The sequence below is a fragment of the Sciurus vulgaris genome, assembly GCF_902686455.1.
Source record: "Sciurus vulgaris genome assembly, chromosome: 8".
NCBI lineage: Eukaryota > Metazoa > Chordata > Mammalia > Rodentia > Sciuridae > Sciurus > Sciurus vulgaris.
In genome coordinates this window covers 116,576,669-116,590,971 of record NC_136468.1, presented here as the reverse complement: position 1 = coordinate 116,590,971, position 14,303 = coordinate 116,576,669, and the positions used below count along the sequence as shown (strand labels likewise).

At 34.5% G+C, this 14,303-nt stretch overlaps 1 protein-coding gene across 3 annotated transcripts in view; it reads right to left on the bottom strand.

Annotated features, from left to right (window-relative positions):
* The window catches only part of HORMAD2 (HORMA domain containing 2), a 118,652-nt gene that overhangs the window by 95,428 nt on the left and 8,921 nt on the right, over nucleotides 1–14,303 (bottom strand). For all 3 annotated transcript variants that reach the window (XM_079151511.1, XM_079151512.1, XM_079151513.1), the window contains exons 3-5: nucleotides 2,618–2,759; nucleotides 664–727; nucleotides 134–170 (exon numbers count right to left, since the gene is read on the bottom strand). In XM_079151511.1, the coding sequence (XP_079007637.1) occupies nucleotides 134–170; nucleotides 664–727; nucleotides 2,618–2,759 (243 nt within the window). The remainder of the gene's footprint in view (nucleotides 1–133; nucleotides 171–663; nucleotides 728–2,617; nucleotides 2,760–14,303) is intronic.

The following is a 14,303-nucleotide window of genomic DNA, read 5'->3' as shown; positions in this document are numbered from 1 at the left end:
GTTTGTGAATACAAATGTAGGTACTGATATACTGTTAAACACAACAAAATAAAATATAAGCTAAAATTCTGAAATTTTTTAAGGAATAAAAGGTGAGTCTTTGACCCTGGTATAGATTTAAAAACATTCTTACATATCTCTTCTCCAAGGCATCAAAACAACCTTGAATCCTGTCAAGAAATAAATGTTGATGTCAATTTGGACATGCAAAGTCAAAAATATTGCCAAGTACAGAATTAGTTTACCTTTTTTCTGCTGTGAAGTATATTGACTTGATAACTATTTTACCTTTCCCATTTAATTATTTTTAAAACTCCCAATATCTTTTAAATGCCTACAGAACTTTAAAAATTATAGGTAAGCTATTCTGAGGCAGGGAAATGTCTTTTTTTTCCCCTCCCATAATGTTTAGTACACTGATGTACATATGATAATAATCAAATCTTGATATTTTTCTTTATACGAGTTTTTTTTTCCTTTCAAAAATAAAACAAATCAGTATCTTAAAATAATCTTAAAGTAATATTGGAAATTGTTACAAATTTCTAGGAAATACTTTTTAAGAAAACTGGTTTTAAGGAAATGATCATACCAAATCAAATCTTATGGGCAATTTTGGCCATTATAAAAATGTTCAACTTTTGTGAAATTTCAGTTACTTACCACTTGATAATATGCAGTGACCCAGGACATTTTTTGTCTTCTCGAAGGATTTTTAAACTGAGATCTGCAAAAACAGAAACATGGTCTATTTTCATCTGCTGAGTACAGTATGGAAAATGTTCCGGCTAAATAGGGTATTTCCCTTATTTTATTTATGTAACTTATTTAGTTTATGGCCTATAAAAACAATTTGAATCTCTAAATATCAGTTTAAAAATAAATCCTATGTTGATAATTATATTAGTCCCAATTTGATGACAGTTTAGCAGTCTTCCCTGTTTATAAAAAAGCACAACTGAATTGATTGCAAAATTGATTTGTTGCTTTTTTTTTTTTACTTTTAAGTAATCATAGTATTGAGACTATCTCCATTGACTAATTTAAAACACATACCTCAATCTCATTTCTCTCCATCTCACTGAATAAAAAATGAAAAAAAAGTTTGCATGGATTATTCTTAAAATTCTTTTCTTCCCTAAGTACCTCAATTTCAGATGGAAATTAATAGTTGATAATAAAGCCAAATACTTAGGAAAGAAAAGAAACATCATATTAAAAGTATTTTTACTTAGATCAGCCAAAAATAAAATCACTGATTTATTATAATTTTGTATGAGTCACTTATCTTTTCATATGGTTTTCCTACCCTAAAATAGATGTCACCTTTTCTTCTATTGAAGGATATGAAAATCATTCCATGTTTGCATAACATATAGAGATTACCAGAAAGAAAACGACATAGGAAAATTGATTATTTCAATAATGTGGGTTACTTTAAGTACAAATGGTGAGAAGGAGACAAAACTTCTACTATAAGTTTCATGGGGGAAATTGTTTTACCCCCGTGTCTATGATAGTGACTGACATACAGGAAGTGTTTAATTACCTAAAACATGTCCTTTACAATTCCATATTCTAAATACAAGGGAAAACTAAGCTACATATAAACATATTCACTATTACAGATTTGTATCCCACAGACCTTTTAAAAAAAGTCATAATACGAATGAGGTTATCATGATTATAATATCATGCTGACGTTTATAAAGTACACATGCATTTTACTGATGTTTATACAAAGAATTAAATACTGTTTAAAAAATTAAATTGGAATGAGGCTAAGGTATGTCATTAAATATGGATGTGAGAGATTTAAAGTTAGATTTTGAAAAAATGACATCTTAACAAGGAAACTTGTGGTTCTATTCATTTTCCAAATGACAGTTTGCATTTTAGTGACAAAATTAGTGTGAACCAACCATTCACAGTCCAGCTTTTAAACAAACAGACATTCATATTTTGAAAAATTGAAGAATCCTAGGTACAATTTTTTTCCAGGTACTTTTTAAAAAAAAATATAAATGACAAAAAGGAGCCAGAAATAGCTTATGATACAAGGCAATAAGATGTTTATTATGTATATGTTTATTACATATTATGTATATGTTTAAGGGAATAAGAAAGAAAAGAGGTGAAAGTAGAAGATTTGGCAATTGAGAAAAGGACAAAACTAGTGAGAATAAGAGTTGTCTAAATATCCATAATAATCAACAAATGAGTTTGCCTCCCCTCTCTCAGCTTATTTATAAATGTTAATAAGGAGAAGGGGTGTCTTTTGAACTTCCTCAAAGAACAAATTCAATTGAGGTGAAAACTAAAGTGAATATTCAGCATTCATATTTTGTTCTGGCTATTGTTTTAGGGATAGCTTAGAAATACTAGGCTGGTCCATACAGATTTATTGTTTTCATTCTGTAACTTGCCAGAAGTTAATGTTTCTTTTAAGAAAAACCACTAAAATAGTGAAATTAAAATGGAAAATGGATTAACGATTAGCTGTGAAGAATAGGTCCATGAGTTGGAATCAGTACACCGTGAGAAATGAAAGATTTGCTCCTGCTAAATAGAGAAAAGGGCTATAATAACCAAGGCAACCATTTTAATTAAATTTTACCATCCAAATGGCGTTCTCCGTAAGAACTCTCTGGGAACAGGCCCCTTAGGTATGTTATACATGAGATAGAAGTAGCAAAAAGTTTCTTCACCATTATCAATGACTCGTGCTCATTAGTGATTTGGGATGGAAAAACCGTTTCCTAGGGGAAAAAACAAGGTGAAAACATTAGTATTTTTTAATATATTTAGCCCACCAACCATACTATTATCACAGCTAGGATAGGAAGATTTTTGACTTCAAATTTGATACATTTAGAGGTAATCAAATGGAAATAGGGCTTTAAATATTGCATTGTATCATGTAGTCAGTGCTAGAGCACTTGCCTAGTATATGAGAGATTCAATTCCTAACCCCTCAAAAGGGGAAAAAAGTTCTATACCAGCAAGGCAGAGAAGAAAAAACAGAACAGTTACAACAACAAGCAAAAACCAGCAAAAAAAAATTTTTTTTTACAATGATCCATGCACTTGAGGCAAGATTGAAGTTTTACTGTGATTACATAATCTCCTTACTTTTCTAATACTCCTCAGACCTCACTGCAATCTAGGTCTTCTCCCCACTCCATTCTACACTGTTCTCTCCAGTCACTGAGTGCTTCTTATCATTGCTGCTTCTCATTAACATTAATGTGTTAACTTCTTTGCAGCATTTGAAATTACGGCTCTCACTCTTTTCTTCTTCAAGCTGTCATAACATTATTTTGCTTTGTTGTCATTTTGGCAGTGCTAGGGATCAAACCCAGAGCATTGCACATGCTAAGAAAGAGCTCTACTATTGAGTTACAACCCCAGACCAATAACACACTTGTTTTCGCCTAGCCCTACATACCTAACTCAATCTCTTATTTTTTCAGTTGTCTGCCCTTTAAATGTTGGTTCTCCCCCAGGATTCTGTTTTCTAACCCCTTTTTTCTTTTTATAGCTCTCTTTTTGGATAATAGCATCTATTCTCATAGCTTTAGCTATTCTCTATACAGAGATGCCTTCAAGACCCTTTTTCTGTTCTGAATTCCACTTCTACATTTTTAGTTTCTGAACATCAGTTCCTAGATCATTTTGTAGATTCCTCAAACTTAGTTTCTCTCTGTAATGTCTGGCTAAGACCTGATCCCAAGTTTCATTCTCAGACAAGTGAATCAGCATCCCTCCAGTCATCCAGGTTAGGAGCAGCTTCATCTGTGACTTTCCTTCCTTCTTTGTAATCCATATCCAATCATTAAATGCTATTAATTTTCTCTAAAAGAGTCTTCAAAACTGTTTCTCCCTTCCCTTCTGTCATGGTCTTGGTTTAGGACATACTTACTTCTTCCCTTTATTACTGCAGTAGCCCCTGTTTTTCCTGGCAACAATTCTTTTTATGCAGTCTGTCTTTCATTTTACCATTGGAATTAGCTTTCAAGAATATAAATATTGCAGGGTGTGGTGGCACACACCTGCAATCCCAGTGACTTGGGAAGCTGAGGCAAGAGGATCATGAGTTTAAAGCCATTAGGGAGGCCCTAAGTAATTCAGTGAGACCCTGTCTCCAAATAAAATGCAAAAAAGGGCCAGGATGTGGCTCTGTGGTTGAGTGTTCCTGAGTTCAATCCCAGTACCAAAAGAAAAAATAAGAATATAAATATTATCATAAACATTCCCAATATTCACACAGAATAGAATTCAAGTACTCAAGTGCACATTTGAGAATTGTCAAACTTTTGTCCTTGTCTAGCTCTATGGACTCATCTTCTACCCTTTCTCTCTGTACCCATTCTTACCCCTCCCATACATCCTCCTCTTAAGGCATATGAAACTACTATTCATCTATTGTCCTACTGCCATTTATTTCCATACTTTTGTGTTTTGCTTAAGCTAGAATTCTGAGAAATACTAAAGTTCTTTTAGAGTTCTATAAAAAGCATCAATGCTAGCAAATTTTCTTTCAAATTGTGTGTGTGTGTGTATATGTGTGTGTGTGTACATGACATGCTAAACAAATGTATATAGTTGTTCTTAAATGACTGGATAATCTGCTTTAAGAAATAGTGGACCAAAGAAAGAAATTAAAGAAAACCTTAGAAGATGGAAAGATCTCCCATGTTCTTGGATAGGAAGAATTAATATTGTCAAAATGGCCATACTACCAAAAGTGCTATACAGATTCAATGCAATTCCAATTAAAATCCCAATGACCTACCTTACAGAAATAGAGCAGGCAATTATGAAATTCATCTGGAAGAATAAGAAACCCAGAATAGCTAAAGCAATCCTCAGTAGAAAGAGCGAAGCAGGGGGTATCGCAATACTCTACTACAAAGCAATAGTAACAAAAATGGCATGGTATTGGTACCAAAATAGACAGGTAGATCAATGGTACAGAATAGAGGACATGGACACAAACCCAAATAAATACAACTTTCTAATACTAGACAAAGGTGCCAAAAATATGCAATGGAGAAAAGATAGCCTCTTCAACAAATGTGCTGGAAGAATTGGAAATCCATATGCAACAGAATGAAACTAAACCCCTATCTCTCACCGTGCATGAAACTAAACTCAAAATGGATTAAGGACCTCGGAATCAGACCAGAGACCATGCAGATTATAGAAGAAAAAGTAGGTCCAGAACTTCAACATGTCAGCTTAGGACCAGACTTCCTCAACAGGACTCCCATAGCACAAGAAATAAAAGCAAGAATCAACAACTGGGATAGATTCAAACTAAAAAGCTTTCTCTCAGCAAAGGAAACTATCATCAGTGCGAAGAAAGAGCCTACAGAGTGGGAGAAAATCTTTGCCTATCATACTTCAGATAGAGCACTAATCTCCAGAATCTATAAAGAACTCAAAAAACTCTACACCAAGAATGCAAATAATTCAGTCGACAAATGGGCTAAGGAAATGAATAGACACTTCACAGAAGAAGATCTACAAGCAATCAACAAACGTATGGAAAAATGTTCAACATCTCTAGTAATAAGAGAAATGCAAATCAAAACCACCCTAAGATTCCATCTCACCCCAATTAGAATGGCGATTATCAAGAATACAAGCAACAACAGGTGTTGGTGAGGATGTGGGGACAAAGGTACATTTATACATTGCTGGTGGGGCTGTAAATTAGTGCAGCCACTCTGGAAAGCAGTATGGAGATTCCTCAGAAAGCTTGGAATGGAACCACCATTTGACCCAGCTATCCCACTCCTTGGCCTATACCCAAAGGACTTAAAATCAGCATACTACAGAGATACAGCCACATCAATGTTCATAGCTGCTCAATTCACCATAGCCAGATTGTGGAACCAACCTAGATGCCCTTCAATTGATGAATGGATAAAGAAACTGTGGTATATATATATACAATGGAATATTACTCAGCCATAAAGAATGATAAAATTATGGCATTTGCAGGCAAATGGATGAAATTGGAGAATATCATGCTAAGTGAGATAAGCCAATCTCAAAAAAACAAAGGACGAATGATCTCGCTGATAAGCGGATGATGACACATAATGGGGGGTGGGAGGGGTTAGTGTTAGGGTTAGAGTTAGGGTTAGGGAGGGGGGCAAGAATGGAGGAAGGAAGGACTGTATAGAGGGAAAAGAGGGGTGGCAAGGGTGGGGGGAAGGGAAAAAATAACAGAATGAATCAAACATTACCCTATGTAAATTTATGATTACACAAATGGTATGCCTTTACTCCATGTACAAACAGAGAAACAACATGTATCCCATTTGTTTACAATAAAAAAAGGAAAAAATAAAGAAAAATTGGATTAAAAAAAAAAAAAAGAAATAGTGGACCATATGAAGAATGTCAGAGAGTAAAAGATAAATGAATTTGTATGTAAGGGATGTGTATCAACACAGAATATTTGTTGATAGTTTATGTTCTGTATCTTAAATAATTTCAACCTTTTTGTCATTTTAGTCAATGTTTAGTGAATGTTTTAACAAAAATAAAAACAATAATTTAATTACAATTAATTACTCAGTGAGATTGCATTTTGCTCTCTTCTTCAAGAGAAGCACAAAATATGTCTCATGAACTCCAGCTAGTATTGTTCTGAGACATTATAATTTTAAAGTATTTTACAAATATTGATGAATTAGACTATATTTAAGAACTTCTGTTCATTACTACACAATTAAAAGCAAAGAGACAACTCAAGATTAGAAGATATTCTCAATACAGGTTTGACAAAGAATTCATATCTGGAATATATAAAGAACTTCTAAAATTCATCAAGGAAAAGACACTGAATAGAAAAATGGTAAAAACTTGAACAGACTACAAACAAAAAGAATACCTAAGTGGTCAATAAACATGTGAAAAAGTGCTTGAACATCATCAGGGAAATACACATTAAAATCACAATGACAGAACACAAGACACCCACCGAAATGGTTAAAAATATTCAGAAAATACCAAATATTGATAAGGATATTATAATAAGTATTCAACATTGGTTGTGGAAATGTTGAAAAACCGTTTGGCAGTATTTTACAAAATTAAATTTAACACATATGCTCATATATATGTTCACTAAATCACATGTACCAAGAAGTCTTTAATAGCATTATTTGTAAATACCTCCAAACTGGAAACTACTTAAATGTTCATCAACAGTAGAATAGATTTAAAAAAAATTGTGGTATACTCCCCAGTGGAATACTTTATGGCAATGAGAATGAATGATCTACAGTTAACAATGTAACAAAACCCTAAGCAACTTATATAAAAAATTAAATACTGCTTAAAAAATTAAATTGAAATGAGGCTAAGGTATGTCATTAAATATGGATATGAGATTTAAAGTTAGATTTAAATAAAATAAAAAATAAAAAGGGCTGGGATGCACCTCAGTGATTAAGTGCACTTAGTATCCCCCCCCCCAAAAAAAAAAGTGACTCTCATGCTTGATACTGAGCAAAAGAAACCAGATATGAGTTAATACTTGGATAAGATTTCATTTATATAAAATACAATAAAAGCGATGAAACTAATCTATGCTATTGGGAGACCGGACGGTGGTATCTCTTGATGGGGAAAGGGGAAAATGACTAGATGGGAGCATGAGAGAAGATATTGGTTTTGTTTCTTGGTCTGACTTCTGGTCCCAAGAAAGTATTTGGTCTGTAAAATTCATCTAGTTATACACATATGCATTTTATAAATTCATATTCTCAGTAAAAAAAATTTAAGTGTTTTTACTGGTCCAATAAGATTGAGAAATGTCTCATGTAATTATTTTGTCCAGGACTGTTCCTCTTTCCATTCTCTAAACATGGAAATCTTAAAATATTTATTTAATTTTATTATATTCCAGGAACTGTTTTAGGTTTAGAGGTAACATAGTTAGCATAACAGACTAAAAAAATATCCCTCTCTCAAGGAGCTTACATTCAATTGTCACCTATGGATCAATGCTTCCTTTATCTTCAAGGCAGAATAATTACTGCCTCTTCTGTTTCACTTAGTTAATGGAAGAATAACACTACCAGTTGATATAATCTTTTCATTTATTTTTTAAAAAACTTTTAGATGTTGATAGACATTTATTTTTTATTAAATTTTATTTGTATGTGGTGCTGAGAATTGAATGCAGTGCCTCACACATGATAGGCAAGTGCTCTACCACTGAGCCACAACCCCGGTCCAGTTAATATAAATCTTTAAAGGAAGAGTACCATGTCTTATTTATCTTTGTGAACTCACTATTTAGTTCAGCATTTGGCACACAAAAGTCAATAAATAAATGTTTGCTGAACAAAACAATAAACCATTACTGACTGCCAATATGTATCACATACTAAGAATGCAAAGTTATGAAAAGATCAGTAATGGAATATGAATTCCATTAATTTAAAAAATTTGTGGTAATGTATGTGGACATAAAGAAGATTATAACTACCAAGTTTTGAAAATTTTATGATTTTTAATATATTTTAATTGATGCATAATGATTATACATATTTATAGGACAAAGTATAATTTTTTTTCAGTGCTAAGGACTGACCAAAGGGTTTGAGAAGTGCTCTACCACTGAACTATACTTTCAGCCCAAATATGACATGTCTACAGGTGAATACAATGTGTAATGATCACATCAGGGTAAGTGGCAAGGCATTTATCACTTCTTTGTGTTGGGGAATGTTATGGTTTGGATGTGAGGTGTCTCCCAAAAGCTCATGTGCGAGACACTGCAAGAAGGTTTGGAGGAGAAATGATCATGTTATAGCCTTAACCTAATCAGTGAATTAATCCTTGTTGGGATTAATTGAGTGGTATCTGGAGGCAGCTGGGGTATAGCTGGAGGAAGTGGTTCATTTGGGGTGTGGGGTATGTATTTTGTATCTGGAGAGTGAAGTCTCTCTCTCTCTCTCTCTCTCTGTTTCCTGATCACCATGTGAGCTGCTTCCCTTTGCCTCACCTTGAGCCCTGAGGAATGGGGCTGACCTTCTATGGCCTAAGACCTCTGAAATCTTGAGACCGCAAATAAACTTTTCCTCTGCTATAGTTGTTCTAGTCGGGTTCTTTAGTCACATCAGTGAAAAAGCTGACTAAAACAGAGACATTCAAAATTCTTTCTAATTGTTTTGAAGTAATTATTGTCAAACGTAGTTACCTGACTGTGCTACAGAACATTAGAAATTATTCCTTCTACTCAATTGCACCCCTTTACCCATTAACTATCCTCTCTCTCCATTCCTCACTTCCTCACCCCCTCCCCAGAATATCTGTGAGCTGTTAAGAGAAAAAAGCAAATCTCTGAGTAATGTGAAGAGAATGACTATTTTGCGGGACAAATCAATTGATAAATTTTTAGATTAACACAGTTGATTATTGTTATTAGTAGATTGCACATTTTTGTACTTGCTTACTCACTACATTTTTTTTTTTTTTTTTTTTTTTTTGGTACCGGTCATATCCCCAGCCCTTGTATTTTATTTATAGACAGAGTCTCACTGAGTTTCTTAGTGCCTTGCTTTTGCTGAGGCTGGTTTTGAACTGTAATCCTCCTGTTTCAGTCTCCTGAGCCACTGGGATTACAGGCATGCGCCACGGTGCCTGACTACTCACTACAATTTATTTGTAAACCAAGAACCAACAATTTTTCATTTTTGCATTCACAGATATGCACAGGGCAGCAACAAATTTGTCATCTGAAGCACATGTTCCCAAGTTTACAGTATGATAATTGAAACAAAGGCACTGTTTGCCTTCTCAGTTCAGTTATCATACTGTAATCATGTGCCCTTTTCTTAGTCTATTTAGTGCCCAATTATTTAACTCTTTTGAACTTCCTTTCATGATTTTGCTATTTAAAATGGCCCCAAGCATACTGAAGTGCCTGTTGGTATTCCCAGGTTCCTGTGATATGTGTTAGAGAAAAAAAATGCATGTGTTTGGTAACTTTCATTTAGGTATGAGTGAATGTGTGCATGTGTGTGTGTATATATATATATATATATATATATATATATATATATTCTTAGATAATTCTGCACATTTGTATGAGCAAGGAAAAAGGTTTGGAAAGAAGCATATGAAGTCAACTGTAATAACCTCAGATGGTTACTTGAGAGTAGAAGGATATCAGGGAGGGAAAATGGCAGAATTATTAAGAGGATGAACTGTACAGTAAAAGAGACAGGTTTAAGTCCTTATTCTGGTACTAACAAGCTGTATGGTCTTGGTCAGGGGTCAAATATTTTTCTGTCAAGTGGCCAGATAGTAAATATTTTAGGCTTTGCAGTTGATTTTGCCATTGTAGCATGAAAGAAGCCATAGACACTCTAATGTAGCTATGGTCCAACAAAATTTTATCTACAACATCTGGTGGAAAGTGTCTGATATAACCTCTCTGCAACTCATTTCCATCATCTATAAAATATAGGTAATAGTGACACCTACTTTTAAAAAAATATTTGTTAGTGATACCTACTTTATTGAATTGTTGTGAGAGTAAATGAGTTAATGTTAATAAAGTACTTAAATAGTGCCTCCTTCAACAGTTTAATATTTTTCATGTACGGCTTCAATTGTTACAACAAGCATGTATTACTCTGGTAATTTGTAAAACATTAAATAAAGCCAAAAGTAAAATTAAGAGAACACCTGAGCCAAGCGTAGTGGTGCATGCCTATAATCCCAACAACTCAGGAGGCTGAGGCAGGAGGATCCTAAATTCAAAGCCAGCCTCAGCAACTCAGTAAAGTCCTAAGCAATTCATCAAGACCCTGTCTCAAAATAAAATATAAAAATGGCTAAATGACAGGGAATGTGGATCAGTGACCCTGGGTTCAATCCCCAATATGAGAGAGGGTGGGGGAGAAAGAGAGAAAGAAACCTGTAGCTTCATGGAATTTATAATCCAGTTGAAAAGACAAGACTTGTACATAAAAGAGGAGTCAGCACACCAGACAGCAGAGACTAAGTAGTAAATGAGTGGAGAGACACTAGAAGATCCAGGAACAGAGAAGGTGTACTATTGGTTACCTGAGGCTGATCCTGACTAGGAAGGCTTTGTGGGCAAAGTAAGACCTACTTGGGTCCTGAAGAAAAGGTAGGATTTGGACAAATGGCGAGGAAGAGGAATGTCATTAGCATAGGCAAGAATGCTGTGACACATCTGGGACACAGGTGTCAGATTAAAATCATGAGGCTTAGAGTTCAAGTGGGGTAGAATGGGAGTAAAGAAGGGGAAAGACATAGAAGCCAAGAGGTAGCAAATCTAGAATGCCACATTAAAAAATTATATTTAATCCTTAAAGAAAAGGAAACCCTAAAACTTGGATAGAGACATTTTCTTCTATAATTAAATGCTTGAGTTAAAAAACATTTCTAGCTCTGGGACCACTAGAAGTATCTTACATGAGTAGCACAGTACTAGTCCTCAAATTTGATGAGGTTGTTTAAAAAAAAGTTTAGCTGGGCACAGTGGTGCATGCCTGTAATCCCAGCAGTTTGGGAGGTTGAGGCAGGAGGATAGTGAGTTGAAAGCCAGCTTCTGCAAAAGTGAGGCACTAAGCAACTCAGTGAGATCCTGTCTCTAAATAAATACAAAATAGGGCTGGGGATGTGGCTCAGTGATCAAGTACCCCTGAGTTCAATATCTGGTGAACCCCCCAAATTTTTAAAAAATTTTATATACATGATATATACATGACAATAAAATCTATTTTGACATATGCATTCATGGAGTATAATTCTAATTATTCCAATTAGGATCCCATTCTTGCAGTTGTACATGATGTGGAGTTTCACTGGTCATGTATTCACATATGAACATAGGAAAGTTTTGTCTGATTCATTCCACTTTCATATTTCCATCCCCCCATCCCTTCCCTTCATTCCCCTTTGTCTAATCCAATGAACTTCTAGTCTTCACTCCTCCCTCTTCTTATTGTGTTAGCATCCATATATCAGAAAGAACATTCTGCCTTTGGTTTTTTGGGATTGGCTTATTTCACTTAGCACAAGTCTCCAGTTCCATCCGTTTCTGGCAAATGCCACAATTCATTCTTCTCTAAGGCTAGGTAATATTCCATTGTGTATATTTACCATATTTTCTTTATCCATTCATCTGTTGAAGGGCACCTACCTTGGTTCCATAGCTTAGCTATTGTGAATTGAGTTGCTATAAACATTGATGGGGCTATGTCACTATAGTATGTTGATTTTAAGTGCTTTGGCTATATGCCAAGGATAACTGGGTCAAATGGTGGTTCCATTCCAAGTGTCCTGAGGAATCTCCATACTGTTTTCCATAGTTGTTGCACTAATTTGCAGTCCTAACAGCAATTTCCTTACATCCTAACCAACATTTCTTGTTATTTGAATTCTTGATAATTGCTATTCTGACTGGAGTAAGGTAGAATCTCTGTAGTTTTAATTTGCATTTCATTAATTGCTAGAGATGTTGAACATTGTTTCATATATTTGTTGACCATTCATATTTTTTCTTCTGTGAAGTGCCTGTTTAGTTCCCTTGCCCATTCATTGATTGGGTTATTTATTTTTGGGGGGTTAAATTTTTTGAGTTTTTTATATATGCCGGAGACTAAGGCTCTAAGGTGCAGGTGGCAAAGATTTTCTTCCATTCTGTAGGCTTTCTCTTTACATTCTTGATTGTTTTCTTTGCAGCAAAGAAGCTTTTCAGTTTGATACCACCCCATTTATTGATACTTGATTTTACTTCTTGTGTTCCAGGAGTCTTGTTGAGGAAGTGTGTTCCTAAGTTGACATGATGGAAAGTTGGGCCTACATATTCTTCTAGTAGGCTCAGGTCTCTGTTTTAATGCCTAGGTTCCTGATCCACTTTGTGCAGGGTGAGAGATAGGGGTTAAATTTCCTTCTACCACATATGGATTTCCAGTTTTCCCAGCACCATTTGTTGAAAAGGCTATCTTTTCTCCAATGTATGTTTTTGGTGCCTTTGTCTAGTATGGCATAACTGTATTTATCTGGGTTTGTCTCTGAGTCTTCATTTTTGTTCCACTGGTCTTCATGTCTATTTTTGTGCCAATACCATGCTGTTTTTGTTACCATGACTCTGTAGTATAATTTAAAGTCTGTTATTGTGATGGCGCCTACTTTGTTTTTCTTGCTAAAGATTTCTTTGATTATTCTGGGCCTCTTATTTTTCCAAACGAATGTCACGACTGCTTTTTCTATTTCTATGAAGAACATCATTGGAATTTTAATAGGAATTGCATTAAATCTGTAAGGCACTTTTGGTAGTATGGCCATTTGGACAATATTAATTTTGCCTATGCAAGAACATGGGAGGTCTTTCCATCGTCTAAGGTCTTTTTCAATTTCTTTCTTTAATGTTCTATAGTTTGCATTGTAGAGATCTTTCACCTCTTTTGTTAGATTGATTCCCACTATTTTATTTTTTTTGAAGCTATTGTGAATGAGACAGTTTTCCTAATTTCTCTTTTAGCTGATTCATACTTGGTGTATAGGAACATAATTGATTTACGGGTGCTAATTTTATATCCTGTCACTTTGCTGAATTTATGAGTTCTAGAACCTTTCTGGTGGAATTTTTTTGGGTCTTCTAAATATAAAATCATGTTGTTGGCAAATAGTTTGAGCTTTTCTTTTCCTATTTGTATCCCTATTTCTTTTGCCTAATTGCTCTGGCGAGGGTTGATAAATTTCTTTCTAAGACCAAGTCATACTTATAACCTTCTATTACCAGTAAGCCTCCATATGATAATATACATTTGGTTAGGTTCAGGGAATTCCAAAACTTGGTGAGAGCACAAACTTCACCTGTTACAACTGTAGTGAGACTACACTAATCTAGGTGAAATTATTTTTAATATTTATGGGGCCTTAATAATAAATAGGCATTTCAGATAAAGATTGAGATAATTGCTTGGGTAGATCTAATCTCACTTCCTTTTTTAGGCCTTGTACAGTATTTTAAAATGAAAGGAACTTTGAGTTAATCTAATAAAATGTACTTATACCACAGGTGCCAAAAAGAAACCTAGGAAATAAATGATTTGGCAGATCATAGACCTAGCAAGTGACTGGAATCCTTTTACTATACTATTTGTTTTATAATTCTGTTACTTAGAGGCAGGTGTTACCCACAAATAGGTCTTTAGATGAAAAACAACTTCCCCAAAGCCTTTCTATATCCATAAATCTGATTCTATAATGTACAAAGACATTCTTGATATGAT